Consider the following 25,673-nt stretch of genomic DNA (forward strand, 5'->3'; position numbering starts at 1 on the left):
TACATTTCTTCAAAATAGTCAATGTGTGGAGGTTGGAGTATGTCAAGGGCAGAGAGTACCTGAGAAAAGGAGAAAAAAAAAAAGTCAAATTTAGAGAACTAAAAAGGAAGCAAAATATGACATAAATGCAAGTAATACTATTAACTCTTTAATGATTTATGGCTTAGTTACAACTGCCCACTGAGAATAACTAAATGTATCAGTCAAGAAACAGTCCTAAACATTAAGATGGGTTTGTAAACTTACTATGTAAAAGACAATTCTATCTAAACTAAAATGAGAGGGGCAGTTGGGTTCTACTACATGCTGCCAGACCGCTGCATGGAAAGTGTGTTGAAAGCCCTATTTTTGACAATCAGTGTTGCTCTAAGAGCACGAGGAGACACACCTACCATTCATTCCTCTACTCCTCTGTTCAAAAAAATGTTTACCAAGTACATTCTCCCTGGCCAGCACTGTGGTAGGCTCTCTGGTTATACTGATAAACGAAAGTCCCTGCTCTCATGACTAGTAGAGAGGAAAGCATTAAACAAACAAGCAGTTACACAACTATCTAATTAGGACGTATATTATCTGAAGGGAAAAAGTCAAGAGGAATGGGGACAAAAAGTTTCCCTGAAGTAACGCTAAGACTTGAAGGCTGAATAGGAGTTGGTCAGGCAATGAGTAGGTACTGTAAAGGCACTGAAGCAAGAAGGAACTAGGCAAATTCTAGAAACAGAAATGCCAGTGCTTATGGAACAGACAGGGTGGGAGGAAAACAGACTGGGATAAAGTAGAAGAGGAAGGCAGGGGATATTATCACATAAAATCTCTTTAAATTTTGTTAAGCATTTTAGATTTTATTCCAAGTACAAAAAAGGAAGTCACCAGGGTGGAAAGAAGACTTTAAGGCATCTGAAATTCAAGTCCTTTATAAAAGCAGAATACTAACAAAGTCACTTCTGCCTTTGAAACGTAACAAATAGGCCTACTTCCCCTACCAGCCTTTAAAGTCCCACCTATGATGTCACACTTAAGAATCTGAACCTATCTAACTAATAAGAAATGTGAGGGTCAAAGAATATGGAAGAAGTTATTTAACAGGAAATAAACTGTGTGGTACAAGTTCAAATTTTCTATCTTTAGCTTTTTTAAGAAAAAAAATTTTTATTATGGAAAATTTCAAACATAAAAGTGCATAGAATAGTATCAAGAATGCTCATGTAATCAAAACCCAGTCTTAGTAATCTACAAATAGCCATTCTTATTGCATCTATATCCCCATTCTCCCTATATAATTCTGAAGCAAATACCAGACTTATTTCAGCCATGTATCAGTAAGTATTGGTAAAAGATGAAAACTTTTATTTATTTTTAAATAATGTGGGACTTGAACTCATAACCCTGAGATCAAGAGTTGGACACTTAACCCACTGAGCCACCCAGATGCCCCAAAGAGAAAAACTAAAAATATATAATTATCAAGTCTAAAAATTTTGTTTTTTAATATCATCAAATATCCAATTCTGAAATTTCCAATTTTCTTTTCTTTTTTTTAAAGTTTTTTAGTCTAAATCAGTACCTAAATAAGATTTACATATTATGGCTGATTTGTGTTTTAAGTTGTAACATATAGATTTCTCCTCTTTTTCTTTTCCCCTTGCAATTTACATGTGGAAAAACCTTTGCTCATTTTTTTTCAGCCAAGCATTTAAAATTCTAAATTAAACTAAAACTTCCTGTAATGAAGAAGTCTTTACTCATTTTAAAACCAGTTACATATAAAAGTTCGAAAATAGTTTACATGCTTTAACCTGGATCTTTCCTTTCTGAATTAAAATGTTTATACTTAGAATCTTGGTATAAATGAAAGATAACAGATTTTTCAGTTTCTTCAAAAAATAACTTTTATCATATAAAAGGTAAATTATTTCATTTCTATAAATTTAAAACCCTATAATTAGCTAGTGTCACAAATTCATGCAAATTCATTTCTCATTATGCGATAGAACAATTTTTAACATGAATATTTGATGTTTGAGGAAGACAGAAATTAGTGTTTTACTTGACGTCTTTCGGACTCTCCGCTCTGTATCTGAACAACATACATCCTGTCTTGGGGGAAGCCAGAATGCAATGAGTGACAGCGTCCATTAGACAAAGCTATTTTACACTTCAAATCTATCTGCTATAATTAAAGGTTATCTAGAGAAAGTGACAACCATACATTTTAAACCTTGATGAAGAATGAGGCTTTCTTATTCCAGATTTGATGAAGCTTTTTGTAGAAAAGCCATATAAAACAGGGTCAGACATTTGCACTAAAGCATTTAGCTGTGATTATTAGCTTCAAAGGTACAATATTTTAAACTCTGCTTGGAATTTTTAAAATGCCTCTTATTTTATATTACTGTTATTTTATCTCAAAATGTTTATCAGAGGATGGCATTCCACAGTGCTTCCAGGGGGGCAAAAACAGTGCTTAGATCAGTAGAAATGATCCAGGAATCTCAGAAATGATGTAAATAAGTAAGAAGGAACAGTACCAGTTTCAAACTCCAGACTTCATGCCTGACTCCCTATTTAAATAGCCTGATTCCCTCTATAACCCCATTATTTGTGGGAATAGAGTGTGTGAGATTAGCCTTATGATGTAAATAGGAGGACTCTTGCAAAGACTTTGACTTGTAAGGAGTCAAAGTATCCCCAAATACCACCAACTCTTCAAAGGATCTCAAACACACAAAAAGCAAGCAGACTTGTCTAATTAAAAAAATGAACTAAAATACTTCTGTAAGTAATGGTCATTACCAAACAGTGTCTCAGCACATTTCTCAAATCTTTTAAGAACTAGACAAAAGCCCATTATGGTGGCTGTTTTTTTAGAATTTTAACCTCTGTGATTTTAAGATTCACTATAAACTGGTTACACAATGCAAAACTGGCTTCTTTTTTCTTACTCTTTATCAATAAAACAACTACTGTAAATAATCCTAAGTATAAAAACTAGAAATTTAACTGTTCATAAAATCCAATTAAATCCCATGTTTGGCAAAGGAGCTACCCCTTCCCCAATCTTACTCCCCAACAGATTTTAAATTCCTTAAAGTAGAGACTATGTAATTACTCTTATTTTTAATAGAGTTGTAAAAAGTATGCCAAGTGTGTAATTTGATTAATTTTTACACAAAGTATATAATATGATGATTTTTTTACTCCATGGTTAACATCTAGATCAAGAAGTTAAGCATTTCAACACCCCAGAAGGTCCCCTTGTCCCTTTCTGATCAAAACCCATCCCTGCTCAGAGGTCACCACTATTCTCATTTCCATCACCACAGATTTGTTTTGCCTGTCCTTGAACTTTATACAAATTGAATCATAAAGAATGAAGTCTTTTGTGTATGACTTTTTTCCTCTACTGTTATGCCTATGAGATTCATCCCTGTTGATATGTGGATCAGTGGTTCATCCTTTTTATTGGTGTGTAGTATACCATCATGTGAATGGACTATTAACACAATGTACTTAACCAGAGTACTGCTGGCAGACATTTCGGTTGTTTCCAATTTCTAGGTATTACGAATAAAGCAGCCATGAACACTCTTGTACATGTCTTTTGGTGGATATATGATTTGTCTTGAGTATACCAAGGAGTACAACTGCTGGATCACTGGGTAGGTGTGTATTTAGCTTTAGTAGAAACTACCAGTTTTCCCAAGTGGTTTTACAAATTTACACTCTTACCAGCAATTTTAAAGTCTTCGGTTAATGTGCATTCTTGTCAACAGTAGGTATTGTCAGTCTTTTTGATTTTAGCCATTCTGGTGGGTATATTATTATCTCATTATGCTTTTAATTTACCTTTCTCTGATGACTTTGAGCACTTTGTCATATGCTTATTAGCCATTTGGTTATCCTCTTTTGTCAAATTCCTGAGTCTTTTACTAATGGGCAAAGTTCTTGATTTGTAGAAGCTCTTTATAAGATATATGATGTTTAGATATAGAATTCACAGTTCAAAAAATGTCAAGTAAAATATTTACTTCTAATGGTCTTCTTCAAATGCTAAATATTTATAATTGTCTATCACATAATATATTCTGGAAACAAGTTTTTTGTTGAATATATGTCTGAGGCCTGTCCTTTCATTCTCTTAACTTTTGATGAGCATTAATTCTTAAGGTTAAAAGCTGTCCAGTTTAGCAATTTTTTTTTTTTTTTTTAAATAGTAATGCTTGGAGTGCCAGGGTGGCTCAGTCAGTTAAACTTGATTTAGGCTCAGGTCATGATCTTAGGGTCATGAGACCAAGCCCCACGTCAGGCTTCACGCTGAGTGTGGAGACTGCTTAAGATTCCCTCTCCCTCTTCCTATGCTCCCCCCTCAAAAAACAAACAAATAAATAAAATAGTTAATGCTTTACTTGTCTCATTAAAAATCTTTGCTTATCTCAAAGTCACGAAGATATTTTCCTATGTTTTATTACAGAAGCTTTATTATTTTATCTTTCACATTTAAATCTATAATCTATTTTGGATTAATTTATGTATCTGTTGTGAAATAGACTTTGTTCAACTTCATCAAGACTGTCTTGAGTATTTTAGGTCTTTTCCAATTCCATAAACTTTAGAATGTTTGTCAATTTCCTCACACACATATATACAAAACCCTACTGGGTTTTTGATTGGGATTACATTGAATATAGAGCTCAACTTGGAAAGAACATGCATATTAACCAAACTGACTTTTCCAATTCATGAACACGAGAATGTTTCATTTTAAATACATGAAGAAACTGCCCAGTACCACAAATTTTAGGCACAGAACAAACAAAACCAAATCCACTGAAAAGTAAGCCAGTCTACAGCATCCTTTGTCTTTTCACACTCCCTAGCAGCAGAAACATTAGCATAAATGTCTGCAGCTAAACAGCATGTCTGCATTCAGAGAAGTGTCCTCTTGGTCCCATATTGGTATGAGTTAGGTCAGTCTACACAAAGGAAAACACATCGTTCTTCTTTGCCTCTACTACCTCCTCCTCTTTGTTTTCTCTATCCCTCTAGAGTATTTCAGAATTAAAAGACTGGGAAAAAGTAACTGAGAGAGATCACTGAGGTTATCATGCCAGACTTGGAGATTTCTTTTTTCTGTCACTTTCATTTACTTACTCATTCTTCAAATAGACTGACTGCCTATTGCATACTTAGTGCTATTGCCTAAGGACAAGAAAAAGCCCCAGATTTGTATTGCAGGGGATCTTTGCAGGAATCAGTGGACCTTTGAGGGGGCTCCGAAAGGGCTTTAGAGGACTAGTGAAAGCCTAACATGACATAAATATCATGTGTATGTGCATTTTTCCAAAAGAGCTTTTATCAGATTCTCAAAGGAGCACAAAACTGGAAAAACAAAAAACAAAAAACAACCTCAATCACGCCTTCTCCATGCTGATAATATGACAATTATGTGTGTGCATAAACACATGCACAAGTGCATGGGTGGGTAGAGAGTATTTTTGCCAGGTTTTGTAATAGCTCAGATTCTGACTAGACTCTAAAGATAAGCCCAGCCAACAACAACCTTTAGAAAGTTAAACCCATTACTGTTTCTCTAAGTTACTACATCAAGGTGAATCTATCCTTAAAGAAAAGTGTGTGTGTATATCTCAATCAGTCAGATCAACTAAAATCAATGAATTTGATACAGTGACTTTTTTTTTTTTCAAGTAAGCTCTATGCCCAATGTGGGACTTGAACTCATGACCCCGAGATCAAGAGTTGCATGCTCTACCGACTGAGCCAGCCAGGCACCCCTGATATAGTGACTTTGAAGGTTCTGTTCAAAAGAAAATCCAAAGCCTCCCAGGGCTTTGTAGCTATTCATGTGGAGGATACAAAAAACATTAAAAGCCATCCAAATTAAAATCCAACCTTCCTACGGTGGCCAGGGTAATCTTTCTAAATGCCATTTTCATCATGACATTCTTTTCTTCTCTTTCAAATCTTAATCTCAAAAGGCTCATTTTAAGGTTTACCTCCTCCATGTTTAAAGCATCTCTGAGCTTCTAAGTCCACAACAATTTCTCTTTTCCTTAATATTATGGTACTTGTGTGACATTCACCTGAGCTTTAAAAATTACAGATCCCTGGGCCTCAACCCCAGAGATTCCAATTTAGTGGGTCTGGGATGAGACCCATGAATCTGCCTTTTTAAGGATCACCGTGGTGATTATAATATACTTCTAGATTTGGTTGCTCAGTTTTTTCCATGCACAAAACACAGACTGTCTTGCATTAATATTTAACTATGCAGGTAGTCCTCCCAGAGCACTGTAATCATAGTATTCAACACATTATTAAACTCCTTAAGGTTAGAAAGCCCTAAAGCTGAACAGTTTAGGAATATAGGATGTGCGGAATACATGTTTTTTGAATTAATGAACATGGGCTCTGAAGCAAGAGAGACTCCAACCTTGTGCCACCCTGACCTTGGGCAAGTTACTTAACTCTAAGCTTTGGTTTCCTTCTCTGCAAAGTAAGGATAACAAACCCTATCTGACAAGATTTAAGGATTAAATAAATTAATGTATGGAAAGCCTCTAGGTACATCCTGACACATAGGAATAAGTGTTAAATACCTGATCCCTCAAAAAAGGACATTTTAAACCTTTTTTGTATCCTCCACATGACCTAGCACTGCCTCTATACAGGACAATAATAGACATTTGTTGCCTTAACTACATCAAATACCAGTTGCTTCTCAGACTGGCATTGCACACATAACAGGTAATGTGGCACTGAGACGCTTCTGGAGATCTCAGAGCACAGCATAAATTCATGATATATAAAATAATGGTGCCATACCATCTTCATCTCTAACCATCTGTCTCACTTTTGAATATTCCCACAGAAGTCACAAGCACTCACTTATGATAGAGCTCAGGAGCTCCAACTGGTTGCTATGTTTTGATAGGTATGATTTTCAAGAATTTTATTTCTTTTCTTACGCTACTCACTGACACCACCTTTTTAACTTAATTAGTTACTCTATAGGAATGAGTCACGAGCAAAGATACCAATATATATAGATAACAGCCTATTACACCATCCCTCCTTTATAAAAGAAGCCAAGATAGGTCTGAATATAATAAATCATTGAAATCCTTAGTTAGCAAATTTCTTCACCATGGATACCTTTACTTGAGTCTCTAACAATGTAAATAACGTTTGTCCTCTTTGATGTTGGGATGCCACTCAAATTCAAGAAATAAATAACTAAGCAAGCACTAGACATCTTTCTAAATCACTTACAAAATTTGAGGGACCAGTCATAAAATAGCAACTCGAGTGGTATTTTCAAAGTCACTGAAACAAACACATTTTTAGGCAATTCCAATTGACTGAAAGATAGCAGTAACTTTTTAAAAAAAGTTTAAGGAAAATGGATGTCAAGGAGTAATCAATAAGATGAAATATGTCAAAGCAAGGAATTTCAAGTAAACATATCTGTTTGATATTCTTACTTTTACCAAACACCTCAAACTACAAATTTCTCTCTTAAAGTGAGACCTACACTTTGGTCAAAGTTCTAAAAGTTCCTGTGCAAACAAGCAGTCAGACTCACAAGGAATTACTATATTATGATAAAGTTTTTATTTTAGCTATTAAAATAACGTGGGTTGAGTACCAAATGAAGAATGTGAGGCAGTTTTTCTTATCATATGAAATCGAAAACTCCAGAGTCCAATGCTAAGATCCCCAGGTAAATTTTACATGTATCAAACATTTACTTCAGGTTTGAGGAGAAGCTATCTCTCAAACCACAATGATTCTTCTATTCACCCATGAGTCTTGACTTCTCTCAACACAGCCATAATAAGCTAACCTATGTTACTTTAACAGCTATATTGTTTTTTAAAAGAAGAAACTGTTTCCCTACATTTTTAAATTAATCTCTTATTTCAAATATTAAAGGTTAAGAATAAAGCATTTAAAATCAGGGACCAATTATTTCCACTTAAATCACTCATACTACATATTACACTCTATGTTAAATATTAGTATCATTCCTCAGCTGACTATTAACATTTTCTTTACATCAATTAATGTTTATCTGTTGATCAATACATCTTAGAATTCACTTAAACTTGCTCATTTTTGACAAAAAAATGGTCTAATTTGTCTCAGGTTCCCAAACTTCTTAATAACTTGCACATCCCCCCCCCCTTTTTTTTTACTCTCTTTTGCTCTCTACTAACACAATTAAGCATGCGTAGGAAAAAGTCTATCCCAAAGACCAACTTCACTTACATTATCATGTTTAAAAAAACACAACATCTTCAATTCCCGGAAGACCCTTTTGCAAGAGACCAGATTCTGGAAGACGTTGGGCATCTTTTTGAGTGCTACTCTCTTTCCATCTCTTGGATCTGTTACTGACCTAAAGAAGCAATATTTGGGGGAGAAGGAAAAAAGAAAGAGAGAAATCAATTCCAAACTTTGTCCTTCAATGTTTCAGAGCATGACAATCATCTTTAACTACTCAATCCACTTAAACAGTGTTTAAGATATCAGTGAGAAAGAAGAATTAAAACAAGTACACACTTAAAATCAAAGGGAATGTTTAGCTCATCCAACTTAATTGCCATGCTTTTTTTTTTTTAATTCTTCTCTAAATTTCTATAAACACTTTTTCTGAGAGGTCACTTAAGAACACATCTTAGGTAGGAGGGCTATTAATGGTAAAGCCATTTTAAAGATGAGGGGGTGTACAGATTAATACAACTGAAGTCAAATTAGTTCATTCTCGGAACCAAATTCAAGATGGAAGAGATGTTCATTCAGATGTCATTACATTTAGTTCAATATAGAGAACACAATTTAATTATTTTGGCTTCTTACATAAATAAACATCTTTTAGTAATATGGATTTCAATCCCACCAGTAGCTGAACAGTGTCCCCTCCTCATAAGTCCGAGTGCCAACTTAGGGCCATAGCTTCTAGATTATGAAGACTTCTTCCCTTTTGCTTCTTATAAGGCTCTTGGTGTGGTAATTGTGCCTCCTGTAGTTTTTCTTTAATAGCTCAGTGTCCCCCCTTTTTTATCTTTTAGTCTTCTAACACCTGTATATCCAACTCCTTGTATTACATTTCCCTATGTTTGACATACTAGTATGGTTTCCATTTTTCTGACTGGACCCAAACGATACATATTAAATCAAATAGTTAAAGGAAACAAAGCAATAAATTTGTTAAATATGGCCAACTGACCATTTTGCAAGTGATTTTCCATGAATTATCTTAAAGCTTTTCCTTCCACCCATCACATATGACTGGTTGTCCTTGTAGAATTTATTCCTGTCAAATTTATTTTGCGGATTCCTGCCTGTCATTCCTGGCTACCATTATCTTTCAGTTCCAGTTTCAGTTATCCAATGCTTTGGCTATCCCTCCCAGATTTGTGTCATTTAAAAAGTCTGTTCCATAGGTCATCAATGACTTTATCCAAGTTATTAACAGGACAGAAGAGATCTCTGCAACAGATACAACACTAGAAATTACTTATGAGCCTGACCTCCAATTATTATTGAATTACTTATTTAATTAACTATAATCACTCAGTTTATTTCTTCATCTTGTCCACAAGAAATCAGACACTCATCAAATTGCCTTCCTGAAAATGAAGCATTACTGTTACCTACCAACCTGTCTAAAAACTATACCAAACTTCTTTATGAATACCATGACTTCTTTATAAATTCATCTTAGTGATCACTACTTCTTTTCTTAGGTGCTCATGAAACTCTTAAATGGTGCATTCTACTATTTAAACAGCATGAGGACTCTATTCTTACGTTGATTGAAAATTTGGTAAAACAATTAAGAATTATAATTTTTAGGTTTTCAATAGCTTGAACTGTCATTCGCAATTATTCTTTAAAAAACACCTACCCAGTGCTCCCTTTAGCAGGACATATACTAAAACTGGAACATAACAGATTAGCACAGCCCCGACACGCAAATTTATGAAATGTCCCATATTAAAAAAACCAAAAAAACCAAAAAACCCAAACCCAAACCCAATCCAAAACACTGCCTAAAAATCCACATAAAGGTAAAATAGGAAGGAAACTGGGTATAGTATTAATTCAGACTATTAAAAATATATTTTTTTTCCTATTCAATACCACTTCTATAACTAGACTAGAAGACAAAAATGTCAAATAGCAAGGGAGGAAAATTTTGGACCACACAATGTGTTTCATTGTCAATGTCTCTTGAGACTTCCTTAATGTAGAATAGTTACTTAGCATTCCTTTGTCTTTTAGTAACACTGCCATTTTTTTTTTAAAGATTTTATTTATTTATTCATGAGAGACAGAGAGAGAGAGAGAGAGAGGCGGAGGGAGAAGCAGGCTCCCTGCGGAGCAGGGAGCCCAATGCGGGACTCGATCCCAGGGCCCTGGGATCACGATCTGAGCCAAAGGCAGATGCTTAACCGACTGAGCCACCCAGGCGTCCCATAACACTGCCATTTTTGTAGCTGCTCCTCGATTTGGGTTTGTGGTGTTTTCTCATGATTAGATGCAGGTCAGGCATTTTTTTTTTAAAGAATTTTTTTATTTATTCATTTGAGACAGAGAGATACATAGAGAGAGAGAGAGCAGGAGCAGTGGGGAGAGGCAGAGGAAGACGGAGAAGCAGACTCCCTGCTGAGCAGGGAGCCCAACGCAGGGCTCGATCCCAGGACCTGGATCATGACCTGAGCCGAAGGCAGACGCTTAACCATCTGAGCCACCCAGGCGCCCCACAGGTCAGGCATTTTTTTTTTTTTTTAAGATTTTATTTATTTATTCGACAGAGAGAGAGATAGCGAGAGCAGGAACACAAGCAGAGGGAGTGGGAGAGGGAGAAGCAGGCTTCCCGCGGAGCAGGGAGCCCGATGTGGGGCTCGATCCCAGGACCCCAGGATCATGACCTGAGCCGAAGGCAGACGCTTAACGACTGAGCCACCCAGGCGCCCCAGGTCAGGCATTTTTAACAGGAATAACTCAGAAGTGAGGTCTTCTCAGTGAATATATTATGAGGCACATGATGTCAATTTTCCCCATTTCTGGTGATTAACTTTGATCACTTGGATGAGGTGTCTGTCAGGTGGCCACACTGCAAAATTACTTTTTTCCCTTGGTAATTGTATAACTGTTCTATACCTCATCAGACTTTGACCCATGGCCTTTAGCATCCATTGAGGATTTTTGCCTGAGTCAACTATTACTATGACGGTTGCCAAATGGTAGCTTAATAATTTTAACATCTCCAAATAGCTAGTCTGCACAATAAATATTTGTTTAAAAAAATGAGTAAATTGATTTAACACAAGGCCCTTTCCCCAGGCCTCATACAGCAATACTTCCTAACTTCTGACTTCTTACTGGTCTTGACTCTACTGTGGTGAGGAGAGCTGCTCTACGATAAACCTAATCCTGGCCCAAGGTTAGTACTGTGCCTTGCAATGTTGTAAGGTAAAATTCACAAAGCAGCATTTTATTTTATTATTCATGCAAAAGCCAGTCATGCCTGTGGCTGGTAACAATATAACTCTAATGAATGTGAATGGCTGTGCAGTAATTTCATGCCATGTTGAGTTTGTTCTCTCTTAACTTGAGGTAGCAGATGCTTTAGTTCAGCTCAAACAGTACCACAGAACACAGATAAGTGTGGAAGCCTGTCAGGAATTCTATTTTTTTTTTTGTTACTGAAAGGCTTGCTGTGCTTAGTTCTTCTGTGGCTGCAATACCCTGGTTATTCCAACTGTACTTGTTAATGAAGCTCCAGCTGTAGAAATGATGAACAAAATTTAGGGCAACTTGCCTTGTTAAAGAAAAAAAGGTGCCATCCCTTACAATTCACTTACTGGTCACTTTCTCTACTAAATACTGGAAGCCTTATATAAAACAGTGCATCTGTCATTTTACCTCATTATCTTCATGCGCAATCAAGTTACACTAAATACAGTTTTAAGGGTTGTGAAAAAAGAATCCTTTCTTACATCTGCCTCAAGTACATCAATCCTCTACACTGAGAATACCAGTTCAACTGTTTTTTAAACAGCCAGAAGAATCCACAAGCCATTCTTCAGAGAAATATAGTCAGCCAAAAGAGTACAAAACCAAATAGGAAGCTTTTTAGATCTGGTGTGGTTGTTTTGTTTGTAGAGCTTTCTTAATCCTAGGAAACTCTGACCACTGCCACAAATCTGCTTAAATTACTGACAAGTAGAAGGGTTAGAATGAAACAAGAATGAAGCTTATTGGGGATACATTCCCAGGCACTAGAACCTAACATTACAACAGCTTTAAATTAGTATAACTACTAAGCAAGATCTCCAAGAAATTATATGCTCCACATTCATTTTATGTGAAGAATCTTTTCCCCACATGGGTTAGCAGTTTTAAAGTTCATGTTTCTGATACAGGTTTTTAACTATTCCAAGCAAATAAATAATTTATAATGAGAATGTTTCACTCGGATTGAGAAAATCAGGTTCTTCTAATTCTATTCACATAAACTTGTAATCAGCAATCTTCTATTTTTTGCTATACACACTACAATTACTACGTCAACTGTACCAATACAGTACGTATCTCAGTAACAGAACCTCTTAACTAGACTCTAAATATTTAGATTATTGCCTTCGTGTTCATTTTGATATTCATTTCCTTAAAAGTTATTTTTACTTGTATTTAGATTAAGTCAGCTTGAGAAAACAATCGCAAACTATGAGGTAAAATTTTTGACAACAAATAAATCTAAAAAAATGTATCTTATTTGTACCTTAGTCCCTGTTACATGTTCAAGGACACTATAGGTTAAGGAATAAAGAATTTATTTTTACATCTCTTTGGTCTTTCTAACCAAAATTTTAACAGGCTACAGTTTGTGTACTTTGACATAATTTATAGAGTTGCACACCGTTCAGAGGAATAAATTTTCTAGGCTTCCCTGCCTCCACCCAAAGACACATGAAAAAAGATTCTCATAGTTAGGTAATTTGTTCCATCAGTTGGGGTTTTCTGATGTTTGGTTTTTCTTTTGTATTTATCCAAATTTGCTATTTGCTGAGTTAGCTCTATATATAAGAAAGAGATCTTCAGATTTGTTAATCTGATATTACAAGGAAAAAAGATTAAACCAAAGCAGTGAAATGGTTCATTCTTTTTCTCATATCCTCACATTCCACTATTGACCAGAAGAATCAAAACATCTACATTTACTTGAAAGAGTTAAATATGAACTTAAACATCCTCTGACTCTGTTGTTTAAACAAGTGTAAAGAGCAATGATCCTAGCAGGTGAGACATCACTGGGCCATTCTGATCTGTAGTGAGGTCCCCAGGGGTGCTGATAAGGGAGGAGAAATAAGACACAGGCAAATCATCCAATATCAGGCTGGCATATTTATTTTCAAATACTTGTTACCAATGAATAAGATCTAACTTTTAAGACCTCAAATCCCCATCAATTATCATTGGTTAAGTTAAAATATAGGCACAAAATCCTCTTATACTAATTATTGTTGACCTGAGAACAATTTTTGTTCCTTAGACAGCCATGAATTAATAATTAGTTTCATCCTTGCTGCAGATGCTGGGAAAGACACAGAGACTTACTCCTCAGTCACTGTCGAATATCTTTGTGAGGAGTATGACTTGCTGCAGGAAAGTTGCCACACTGTCTTTTCAATAGGGATTTTCTCATGTTCGAGGGTGAACATGACCCAGCCTAGCCTGCCAACTCTAGGAAGTTTTCAAGGCCACTAGCCAGTCTTCTCCTAGAAACAGACCCATGAATATTGTGTGGGAAGGAGAACCACCTGCAATGAAAGACAGGTTTCTTTCCTTTTTTTTTTTTTTTTTTAAGATTTCAATTATTTATTTGACAGAGAGATAGACAGAGAGCCCAAGTAGGCAGAGAGGCAGGAAGAGGGAGAGGGAGAAGCAGGCTCCCTGCTGAGCAGGGAGCCCGATGTGGGGCTCAATCCCAGGACCCTGGGATCATGACCTGAGCCGAAGGCAGACACTTAACTGACTGAGCCACCCAGGCGCCCCTGAAAGACAGATTTCTGTACAAAGATACAAAGGAAAAAATTTACAACTGTACCTTCTTCTTACATTTTAACAATTTATGGCAAAAGAAGTTATAAAGGATAAAAAAAAAAGATGTCACACAAAAAAGTGCTTGCTTTTAATCCCACTGATGACTTCCTGAAAGATGTGTATTCAGTAATAGGAATACTGAGAAATATAAAGTTTTTTTTTTTTTTAAAGAATGGCAATTTTTGTTGCACATTGGGTTTACAAATATAGAAGACACCAAATGAAAGAATGGTTTTGACGGTGTTGAAAAATTGTAATGAATTTAGAAAAGCAAAGTTCACATCATTGGAAAAAAATTTGTGTTTAATTGGTTATTATTTAATATTTTAGTGGCTAAGCTAATATTTTAATTACTTAACATAAAATTTAAGTCCTAATATGCTGTTAGTTAAAAGCAAACTGAACATACCAACATACCAGTACAATTTAATTTTTGAAATAAAAAGGAAAATCTGAATATGGCTTAGAATTATGGTTATAAATCAAATGTCCATATTTTCTAGGAATGTATACTTAAGGATATATAGATGAAATGACATGAGAGTTAAGATTTGTCTTAAAATACTTCATCAAGAATGATTGTTGAAACAAATGAAGCAAATGTTGGTAATTATTGAATCTGGTGATCAGTATAATGAGGTCAAACTATTCAAAAATACAGAACATATATGTTTGAAAAATTTCAAAATTAAAACATTGAAATAAAAAAATTCAAGATACTATTTATAATATAAAAATATCTGGTATCTGGGATTAAAGCTAACAAAAGCTAAGTAAGCAACGCTTCTACATAAAAATACTAAAAAACATTATCAAGAGAAATTAAAGACAAATAAATGGAGAGACATACCATATTCATGGACTAGAAAACTCAATATTGGGGCGCCTGGGTGGCTCAGATGGTTAAGTGTCTGCCTTCGGCTCAGGTCATGATCCCAGGGTCCTGGGATAGAGCCCCACATCGGGCTCCTGGCTCAGCGGGGAGCCTGCTTCTCCCTCTCCCTCTGCCTCTCTCCCTGCTCATGCTTTCTCTCTCTATCTCTGCGTCTCAAATGAATAAATAAAATCTTTAAAAAAAAAAAAAAAGAAAACTCAATATTATAAAAATTTCAACTCTCCCCAAACTGATTTATAGGTTCAGTGAAATACCAACCAAAACCCCAAAAGGTTTTCTTTTTGTGGAACTACACAAGTCAGTTCTAAAGTCTTTACGGAAATGCAAATAAGCCATGGACTGCTAAAACACTCTTGAAGAAGGTGGCAAAAATTGCTCTACTACATATGAAAACTTAACATAAAGCTACAATAGTTTAGATAACATAATTTTGGAGCAAGACCAAAGAAATAGAAATATGACCCCAAAACAGATTCTCACATATACAGACACTTGGCTTGTCATAAAGGTGTCTTTGTAGATAGGAAGGCTGTACCATAAGCTATTGTTTCTCAGCTTCAAACCCATCTGTCTGAACACAACTCTATAAATATTGGGGCTATGACTCTGCAAACCACATTTTGGTTTTGCTAACTAGTTCCATGTTAGGCTCTGCCAACAGGGTGCTTTAGAGAAGACTACAAGGCTGGAGGAGGTAAAGGGGACTTGCCCCTTCCTGTGAGCTTCCTACCTGTCTCTTGTTTCTGTGTCACCCTAGCAACACTTCTTCACTCCCAGCAGTGGTAATGCCTTCCTGTAACTGCAGCTGAGCCCAGTTTATAGCTTTCCCATTTGCAGAAGCAGCCTCACTGCATCCTCCACCCCAGATACCAGCACCAGTGAGCTTGTATCCTCTCCTTAGATACCTGAATTTCTACTGCATGGGGTTCTAAGTCTTAATAATTCCAACCTCTTCATGATACTCCTCTAGCCATAGCTAGAGGTAGCTATTACTTCCATGATACCTTAGTGTTTCTTCTTGTCTTTTTAATTACCTACAACTTTAAACTTTACAAACAACTTTACAGCTAATTACCATCCCCCCAACTTTAAAAACTCTATTTAAATAACTGGTATGGTTTCTTTCTCCTCATTGGACCCTGACAGATACAACATTCTTTTCAAAGCATGGTATAGAACAACTAGATACCCATACGGAAAATCAGAATGAATCTTCACCCCTACTTCACTCCATACACAAATTCCAGGTGGATTGTAGATATAAATGTGAAAAGCAAAATCATTCAGCTTTTAGAAGAGAACATGTAGTAGAATATCTTCAAGATACTGGGGCAGGGAAAGATTTCAATAGGACACAAAAAGCACAAATCAGAATGCAAAAGAAAAATTCATGTATCTGACTACTTTAAAATCAAGAGCTTCTTTTCATTATCTGTACATTGTTAAGAGTAAAAATGCAAGTCATGCAGAAGACATTTGTACCACACATATAAGGAATAAAGTGCTTATCCAGATACATGCAGAATTCATACATATCAATTTTTAAAAAGGGACAAAATAGGCATTTTACAAAAAAGGATAATCCAAACAGCCAATAAACATATGAAAAGGACCTTAACCTTATTAGTCATTTGGGAAATGAAAATTAAAACCATAATGAGAAAGTACTATATAACCACCAGAATGGCTAATAATAAAAGGTAGACAATACCAAATTTTTAGTGAAGATGTAGTACAATGTAATTCTTAGAGACTGCGGGGCGCCTGGGTGGCTCAGTTGGTTAAGCGACTGCCTTCGGCTCAGGTCATGATCCTGGAGTCCCAGGATCGAGTCCCGCATCGGGCTCCCTGCTCGGCGGGGAGTCTGCTTCTCCCTCTGGCCCTCCCCCTCTCATGTGCTCTCTCTCTCTCTCTCTCAAATAAATAAATAAAATCTTTAAAAAAAAAAAATTCTTAGAGACTGCTAGTAGGAATGTAAATTGGTATAATCGCTATGGAAGACAGATTGGCTTTATATACTAAAATGAAGATATGAATACAGTGTGACCCAGCAATCTGACTCCAAGGTATATACCCCAAAGGAATGTGCACACCTATCACTAAACATATGAGTGTGTTCACGGTAATATTTTTAATGCTCTTAAAACTGGAAACAATCCAAATATCCATGACAGAACAAATTAACAAATTGTTGTCTATTCATATAATAGAAAACTCTATAGTGATTAAAATGAACTACTGCTACGTTCAACAACATACATGAATCTCATACCCCTGATTTTGAACAAAAGAAACCAGTCACAAATAATGTAAGATTTCATTTCCATAATATTAAAAATATAAGCAAAGCTGAACTCTATTTTTTAGGGATGTATACTTAGGAGATAGAAACTATTCAGAAAGGAAGTAGTTACCATAAAATCAGGATAGGGGTTATCTCGGGGAGGCGATGATGGGGGAGACCAGAAGGGATTTCTGTGTGCTAGTGATGGCCTATTTCTTATATGAATGGTGGATATAGAAGTGTGTACTTTGTGATAAATCACTGAGCTATATATTTTATTTTGTGTACATTTCTATATTTCTATTATTATAGAACTAAAAAGGTAAAGACAAATTTCTCAGTTAAAATTGAGCATAAAAAAGCACTTCACGTTGAAATTTGTATGATGAGTAATTTTCAAAGAGGACAATTCTTTTTATTATTTTTTGTAAAAATACACATCTATACCAGCCCAATGAATTCCGTCATATATTTCCTTGTGCCACTGATTTATTTTGTAGCAAGGAGTATACATACTATCTTTCTTATGTTTTGGTAGAATTCCAAAGGAATTTGCTTACTTAAAAAAATAAACGTTTTCTTCATCATTACACAAGAATATGCTATTAAGAAACATTCCACAGGAGAGTGCTGTCAGCAGAATTATAGCAGAACTAGAGTCCCACCCCTAACCTAATCACAATCTCCTAACTTCTTCCATTGTAAAGCAAACTGCTGAAGCAGCTACAATATATAGATGTGCTTCAGGTTTTTAATTAGTTAGCCTTTTAAAAATAACCAAAACCAAAAATACTGCAAATACAAAGCTGGAGGCAGGACTTCCAGCTGTGGCAAACTGAAGAGGTCAGCAAATCCTTTCCCCTCAAAACAATTATAAAACTAGACAAAAATGTCAAAAAAAAAAACCATTTCAGGACACCAGAAAACAAACAAAGTCAAACAACAAATTCAAAACTGTTTATTTATGAAAAATTATGGAGTAAGAACAATGAGAGTCAGTGGTGTTACCGCTTGGCTGCTCCTTACCCCCATGTAAGCACAGTCCATGTAGTAGTTGGCCATGAAAACCAGCAACTTCACTGCCTGAGGTTGCTGATGTGATCTGAAGTGGAGGATGAAAACCCCACACTCAGTAGCACTGACCATAAAAGCATTAAACTCAACTGGAGAATAAAAGAGAAAGCTCTGCAAGTCTGAGGTTGCTACCCCAGTTGGAACATAAATCCAGAAATTTAACAAGGAGATTCTGGAAATGAGAGCCACAGTGGGCTAGGTAAACTCTCCACATATTCCTGGCTAACTGGAGGCTGCTTATGTACTCAGAGCTGACCTGAGAGGGCCTAAGCTCTGCACATACCCATGGCTGACTGAGAGGCTTCCCACATGTGAAGGGAAGAACTGAGAGGCTCAGCAGAAAATAAAAGTTGGGGCATAGTTGAAAACTAGATGAGCTCCCTAACATATTCACAAAGGAGAGAAGCTTTACTGGCGCAAGATGTTTGAGCACAATCACTAGCTTTAACCAATCACTAGCTGACCACCAAGCTACACAGACAAAAGGGCAGCCCAAGAAGGCCTGGCTAAAAATTAAAATAATTTTTAAAAACCTGAGCAGATACGACTGTCTGTACCCCATGGGGGAGAAAGACTGTGCACATTAAGCCCAGTCAAGTCACTTAAATATAAGCAAACATACACAATAACACCAATAGGTCAGTAATGACAACCCTCAGGTGGGAGGGAGGCTGGGGAGGAATCAGATCCAGAGTTGTTACATTATTAAATATGTCCAGTTTTTAACAAAAAAATTACAAGATATGTAAACAAACAGTAAAATGTGACTCATAACCAGGGGAAGAAGCAGTCAATAGAAATAGTTTCTGAGTGAGCCCAGATGTTGTATTCAGTAACAGTTCAAAAGCAGCTATTATAAATATGTATGAAGAATTAAAGGAAATCATGTTTAAAGAATTAAAAAAATGGTGATAATGACAACAAATAGGATATCACAATATAGAAACAAACAAACAAAAAAGAAATCAAATTCTAGAGTTTAAAAGTACAGTATTAGAAATGAAAAATTCAGTAGATTGGCCCAATAGTGGATCTAAAATAGTGTAAGAATCAGTAAACTTAAAAGATCGATCAATAGAAATTATACAATCTCAAGAACAGAGAGAAAAGTTTGAAGAAAAATGAACAGAGCCTCAGAGACCTATGCAATAACACTGAGTGTACTACCATACATCTAATGCGAGTACCAGGAGAAAAGGTGAAAGAAAGGGGCAGAAAAAAATATCTGAAGAAATAATGGTTTAAAATTTCCCAAATCTGATGATAATGTACAGATCCCACAAGCTCAAAAGTCCCATATAGGATAGACACAAGAGTTCTGTACCTAGACATGTCAGAGTCAAAGATGTATCAAGTCAAAGAAACTCTTGAAAATAATGAGGAAAAACAATAGAATTGTTGACTAGTGACTTCCCATCAGATGCAATGGAGGACAGAAGGCAGTGGAATGCCATATTTGCAGTGGTGGTGGTGGGCAGGCAAAAATTCTATATCCAACAAAAAAAGACCCTATCCTTCAAAAATAAAGGCAAAATGAAAACATTCCAAAATAAGTAATGGCGGACAGAATTTGTTGTCAGCAGATTTGCCTTACAGGAAATAACCCCAGATGTAACTCAAATCCACAAGAAGAAATGAAAAACTAGAAATGGCAAATACATGGGTAAATAGAGGAATATACATTTTTATTTTTTATTTTAACTCCAGTATAGTTAACATACATTGTTATATTAGTTTCAGGTATACAATACAGTGATTAAAAAATTCTATACATTACTCAGTGCTCAGTATAATAAGAGTGTTCTTTAATCCCCATCACCTATTTCACCCACCTCACCTCTGGTAACTATCAATTTGTTCTCTATAGTCAAGAGTCTGTTTCTTGGTTTGTTTCTCTCTCCTCCCCCCAACCCTTTGCTTGTTTGTTTCTTAAATTCCACAGATGAGTGAAATCATATGGTATTTGTCTTCCTCCAACTGACTTATTTCACTTAGCATGATACTCCCTAGATCCACCCATGTTGTTGCAAATGGCAAAATTTAATTCTTTTTTATGGCTGAATAATATTATATTAGAAATACATATACATATATGGAATATTATTTCAGCCATAAAAAAAGAATTAGTCATAAAAAATACACACTCTACACTTTATCCATTCATCTATTAATGGACATGGGCTGCTTTCATAATTTGGCTATTGTAAATAATGCTGTAATAAACATAGGAGTGCATGTATCTCTTTGAATTAGTGCTTTTATATTTTTTGGGTAAATACCCCGCAGTTCAATTACTAGATCATAGGGTAATTCCATTTTTAACTTTTTGAAGAACCTCCATACTGTTTTCCACAGTGGCTGCACCAGTTTGCACGCCTACCAACAGTGCAAGAGGAACTGGTTCCTTTTTCTCCCCATCCTCACCAACGCTTGCTGTTTCTTGTGCTTTTGATTTTTGCCATTCTGATAGATGTGAGCAGATATCTCATTGTAGTTCTGATTTGCATTTCCCTGATGATGGATGATGTTGAGCATCTTTTCATGTGTCTGTTGGCCATCTGTATGTCTTTTTTTTTTTTTTTTAAGATTTTATTCATCCATTTGAGAGAGAGACAGAGAGAGAGTGAGAGAGGGAGCACGCCTGAGCAGGGAGCAGCAGAGGGGGAGGGAGAGGGACAAGCAGACTCCACACGGAGGAGAGAGCCCAATGTGGAGCTGGATCCCAGGACCCCGGGATCATGACCTGAGATGAAACCAAGAGTTGGACGTTTAAACAACCGAGCCACCCCATCTGTTTGTCTTCTTTGGAGAAATGTCTGTTTACGTCTTCTGCCCATTTTTAATTGGATTATTTATTTTTGAATGTTGAGTTGTATAAGTTCCTTATATATTTTGGATACTAACCCTTTACCAGAAATGTCATTTGCAAGTATCTTCTCCCATTCAGTAGGTTGTCTTTTAGTTCTGTTGACTGTGTCCTTTGCTATGCAGATTTTTAATTTTGATATAGTCCCAACAGTTTATCTTTGCTTTGTTTCCCTTGCCTCAAGACACATATTTAGAAAAAAGTTGATATGTCCAATGTCAGAGAAATTACTGCCTGTACTCTCTTCCAGGATTTTTATAGTTTCAGGTATCATATTTAGGTCCTTAATCCACTTTGAATTTCTTTGTGTATGGTATAGGCCAGTGGTCCAGTTCTCCCAACACCATTTGTTGGAAAGGCTGTCTTTTTCTCATTGCATCCTCTTTCCTCCTTTGTCAAAGATTAATTGACCATATAAACATTGGTTTATATTTGGGCTTTCTATTCTATTTCACTGATCTATGTGCCTACTTTTGTGCCAGTACCATACTGTTTTGATTACTACAGCTTTGTAGTATAACTTGAAATCTGGAATTGTGATACCTCCAGATTTTTTTTTCAAGATATTTTTTGGCTATTTGGGGTTTTCTGTGGTTCCATACAAATGTTAGGATTTGTCTGTTGTAGTTCTGTGAAAAATGTTGGTATTTTGGTAGGGATTACATTAAATCTGCACATTGCTCTAGGTAGTATGGACATTCTACCAATATTTGTTCTTCCAATCCATGAGTATGGAATATCTTTCCACTTGTCTGTGTTGTCTTCAGTATCTTTCATCAATGTTTTATAGTTTTCAGAGTACAGGTCTTTCATCTCCTTGGTTGTTTATTCCAAAGTATTTTATTATCTTTATTAAAATTGTAAATGGAATTGCTTTCTTAATTTGTTTCTGTTGCTTCGTTATTGGTATATAAAAATGTTGCGATTTCTGTACAATAATTTTGTATCCTGCAACTGTACTGAATTCATTTATCAGTTCTAGTAGTTTTTTGGAGGGGTCTTTAGGGTTTTCTATAAAGTATCATGTTGTCTGCAAACAGTTATACTTCTTTTTTTTTTTTTTTAAAGATTTTATTTATTTATTTGAGAGAGAGAATGAGAGACAGAGAGCATGAGAGGGAGGAAGGTCAGAGGGAGAAGCAGACTCCCTGCCGAGCAGGGAGCCCGATGCGGGACTCGATCCCGGGACTCCAGGATCATGACCTGAGCCGAACGAAGGCAGTCGCCCAACCAACTGAGCCACCCAGGCGCCCAGTTATACTTCTTCTTTACCAATTTGGATGCCTTTTATTCCTTCCTCTAGTCTGACTGCTTTGACTAAGACCTCTAGTACTATGTTAAATAATAGTGGTGAGAGTGGACATCCCCATCTTGTTCCTGACCTTAGAGAAATTCATGATGTTAGTGTGGGTTTTTTAATAGCTTTTATTTTGTTGAAGTATATTCCCTCTAATCTTACATCATTGAGGTTTTTTTTTTTTTTAAATCATGAATGGATACTGTACTTTTGTCAAATGCTTTTTCTCCATCTATTGAAATGATCATACGGTTTTTATTATGTGATGTGTCACACTGATTGCAAATATTGAACCACCCTTGAATCCCAGGAATAAATCACACTTGATTGTGGTGAATGTTCTTTTTCATGTATTGTTAGATTCAGTTTGCCAATATTTTAACGATTTTTGCATCTATGTTCATCAGAGATATCAGAGTTAGTTCCTTTTTTTTTTTTTTTTGTAATGTCTTTATCTGATTTTGGTATCAGAGTAATGCTGGCTTCATAGAATGAATTAGAGGAGTTTTCCTTCCTCTTTGATTTTTTGGAATAGTTTAAGAAGAATGGTATTAAGTCCTCTTTAAATGTTTGGTAGAATTCACCTGTGAAGCTGTATGGCCCTGGACTTTTGTTTGCTGGGAGTTTTTTGCTTACTGGTTCAATTTCACTGCTGGTAATCAGTCTGTTCAAATTTTCTATTTCTTTCTAATTCAGTTTTGGGAAATTATATGTTTCTAGGAATTTATCCATTTCTTCTAGGTTGTCCAATTTGTTGGCATATAATTTTACATAACAGTCTCCTACAATCTTTTGTATTTCTGTGGTGTCAGCTGTTATTTTTCCCCTTTCATTTCTGACTTTGTTTTTTTAGTTACCCGCCCCCCCGCAGATGAGTCCTGCTAAAGGTTTATTGATTTTGTTGATCATTTCAAAAAACCAGCTCCTGGTTTCATTGATCTATTCCATTGTTTTTTTGGGTTTTTTTAGTTTCTATTTTGCTTATTACTGCTCTAATCTTTATTATTTCCTTCCTTCTGCTGGTTTTGGGTTTTGCCTGTTGTTCTTTTTCTAGTTCCCTTAGATGTAAGATTAGGTTGTTTATTTATGATTTTTCTTGCTTCTTGAGGTATAGGTCTATATCTCTATAAACTTTCCTCTTAGAACAGCTTTTGCTGTATCCCAAGGATTTTTAGACTATTTTGTTTTCATTTTCATTTGCCTCCATGTATTTTTTTTATTTTGTCTTTGATTTCTTGGTTGACCCAGTCATTGTTTAGTAGCATGTTATTTAACATTTGTGTATTTCCAGGTTTTTCCGTGTATTTTCCTGCTTTCCAGGTATTTTTCTTGTGGATGATTTCTAGTTTCATACTGTGGTCAGAAAAAATGCATGATATGACTTCAGTCTTTTTGAATTTGTTGAGACTTATTTTGTGGCTAACATATGATCTATTCTGGAGAATGTTCCATGTCTGCTTGAAAAGAATGTGTATTCTGCTGTTTTAGGATGACTGTTCCGAATATATCTGTTAGATCCATCTGGTCCAATGTGTCATTAAAAGCCACTGTCTCCTTGTTGATTTTCTGCTTGGATGATCTATCCATTGATGTAAATGGGTGTTAAAGTCCCCTACTACTATTTGTATTACTTCAAATATTTCTTGTTATTAACTGCTTTATATATCTGGATGCTCCCATGTTGGGTGCATATTTACAATTGTTAGATCGTCTTGCTGGATTGTACCATTTATGATTATATAATATCCTTCTTTGTCCATTGTTACAGACTTTGTTTTAAAGTCTATTTTGGGGGCACCTGGGTAGCTCAGTGGCTAAACGTTTGCCTTTGGCTCAGGCCATGACCCCAGGGTCCTGGGACTGAGCCCCCATCAGGCTCCCTGCTCTGTGAGGAGCCTGCTCTCCCTCCTGCTCGATCTGTCTCTCTCTCAAGTAAATAAATAAAAATCTTTTTCAAAAAAATAGTCTATTCTGTCTCAGGTGCCTGGGTGGCTAGTATCTGCCTTTGGCTCAAGTCATGATCCCAGGGTCTTGGGATCGAGCCCCACATCAGGCTCCCTGCTCATCAGGGAGCCTGCTTCTCCCTCTCCCTCTGCCTGTCGCTCCCCCTGCTTGTGCTCTCTGTCAAATGAACAAATAAAATCTTAAAAAAAACTAAGTCTATTTTGTCTGATATAAGTATTGCTACTCTGGCTTTCTTTTCACTTCTATTTGCATGATAAACGATTCTCCATGCCTTCACTTCCAGTCTGCATGTCTCTTTAGGTCTGAAACAAGTCTCTTGTAGGCTAGAAGAATATATTGTTGGGTTTATAACATACATAAATTATACATATTTATAAATATTTTAATATATTACATTGTATAAATGTATGTATATATTATATATGTCATGTAATATATATAACAATAACAACACAAAGGGGTAAGGAAATTGAGCTATATTAGAGCAAACTTACTGAATTTTATGAAAATTAAGATAGTATTAATCCGAAATAGACTGTTCAGAAGTTAAGATGCATACTATAATCCTTAGAACAATCAAGGAGAAAATAACTAAAAACTAAAAGGATTAAAAAAATAAAGAGATGAGGGGAGAGGAGCAAGTTGGCGGAGGAGTAGGAGACCTGGATTTAGTCTGGTTCCAGGAATTCAGCTAGATAGGGATCAAACCATTCTGAATACCTACGAACTCATCAGGAGATCGAAGAAAATAATAGCAACAACCCTCTGAACAGAAAAGCGACCACACTTTCTGGAAGGTAGGACGTGCAGGGAAGTGAATCCGAGGCGATATTCGGGAAGATAGACGGTGGGGGAGGGGGCCTCCGTCAGCTACTTCTGGCAAGTGATAGAGCCGCGGAGCACAAAATCGGAACTTTTAGAAGTCGGCTCTGCTGAGGGACGTCGCTCCAGTGGCTAACCAGGGGGTGGAACCCTCTCTGGGACAGTGTGGTCTCAGGACCCTTGGGGTCACAGGAAGATCGGGGGTGCATGAGTGCAGCATAGCTCCCAGGTTATCGAAGCAGGGAAGCCAGCTGCAGAGACGGAGCCGAGGAGTGGGCTCGCAGCTCAGGATTGCCATAAACCATGATCCATGGCACAGACGGGCCACTGCTCT

At 36.2% G+C, this 25,673-nt stretch overlaps 1 protein-coding gene across 7 annotated transcripts in view; it reads right to left on the reverse strand.

Annotated features, from left to right (window-relative positions):
• Positions 1-25,673, reverse strand: part of NLK (nemo like kinase) — a 191,757-nt gene that overhangs the window by 84,151 nt on the left and 81,933 nt on the right. For all 7 annotated transcript variants that reach the window (XR_010408752.1, XR_010408751.1, XM_064583581.1 and 4 more), the window contains exons 2-3: positions 8,290-8,419; positions 4-59 (exon numbers count right to left, since the gene is read on the reverse strand). Coding sequence is in view for 5 of the 7 variants with exons in the window: in XM_064583581.1 (XP_064439651.1) it covers positions 4-59; positions 8,290-8,419 (186 nt within the window). In the remaining 2 variants the exon portion in view is untranslated. The remainder of the gene's footprint in view (positions 1-3; positions 60-8,289; positions 8,420-25,673) is intronic.

Source organism: Mirounga angustirostris, unplaced genomic scaffold (genome assembly GCF_029215605.1).
Source record: "Mirounga angustirostris isolate CCGP_5_RB_7025 unplaced genomic scaffold, mMirAng1.0.hap1 SCAF_17, whole genome shotgun sequence".
Classification (NCBI taxonomy): Eukaryota; Metazoa; Chordata; class Mammalia; order Carnivora; family Phocidae; genus Mirounga; species Mirounga angustirostris.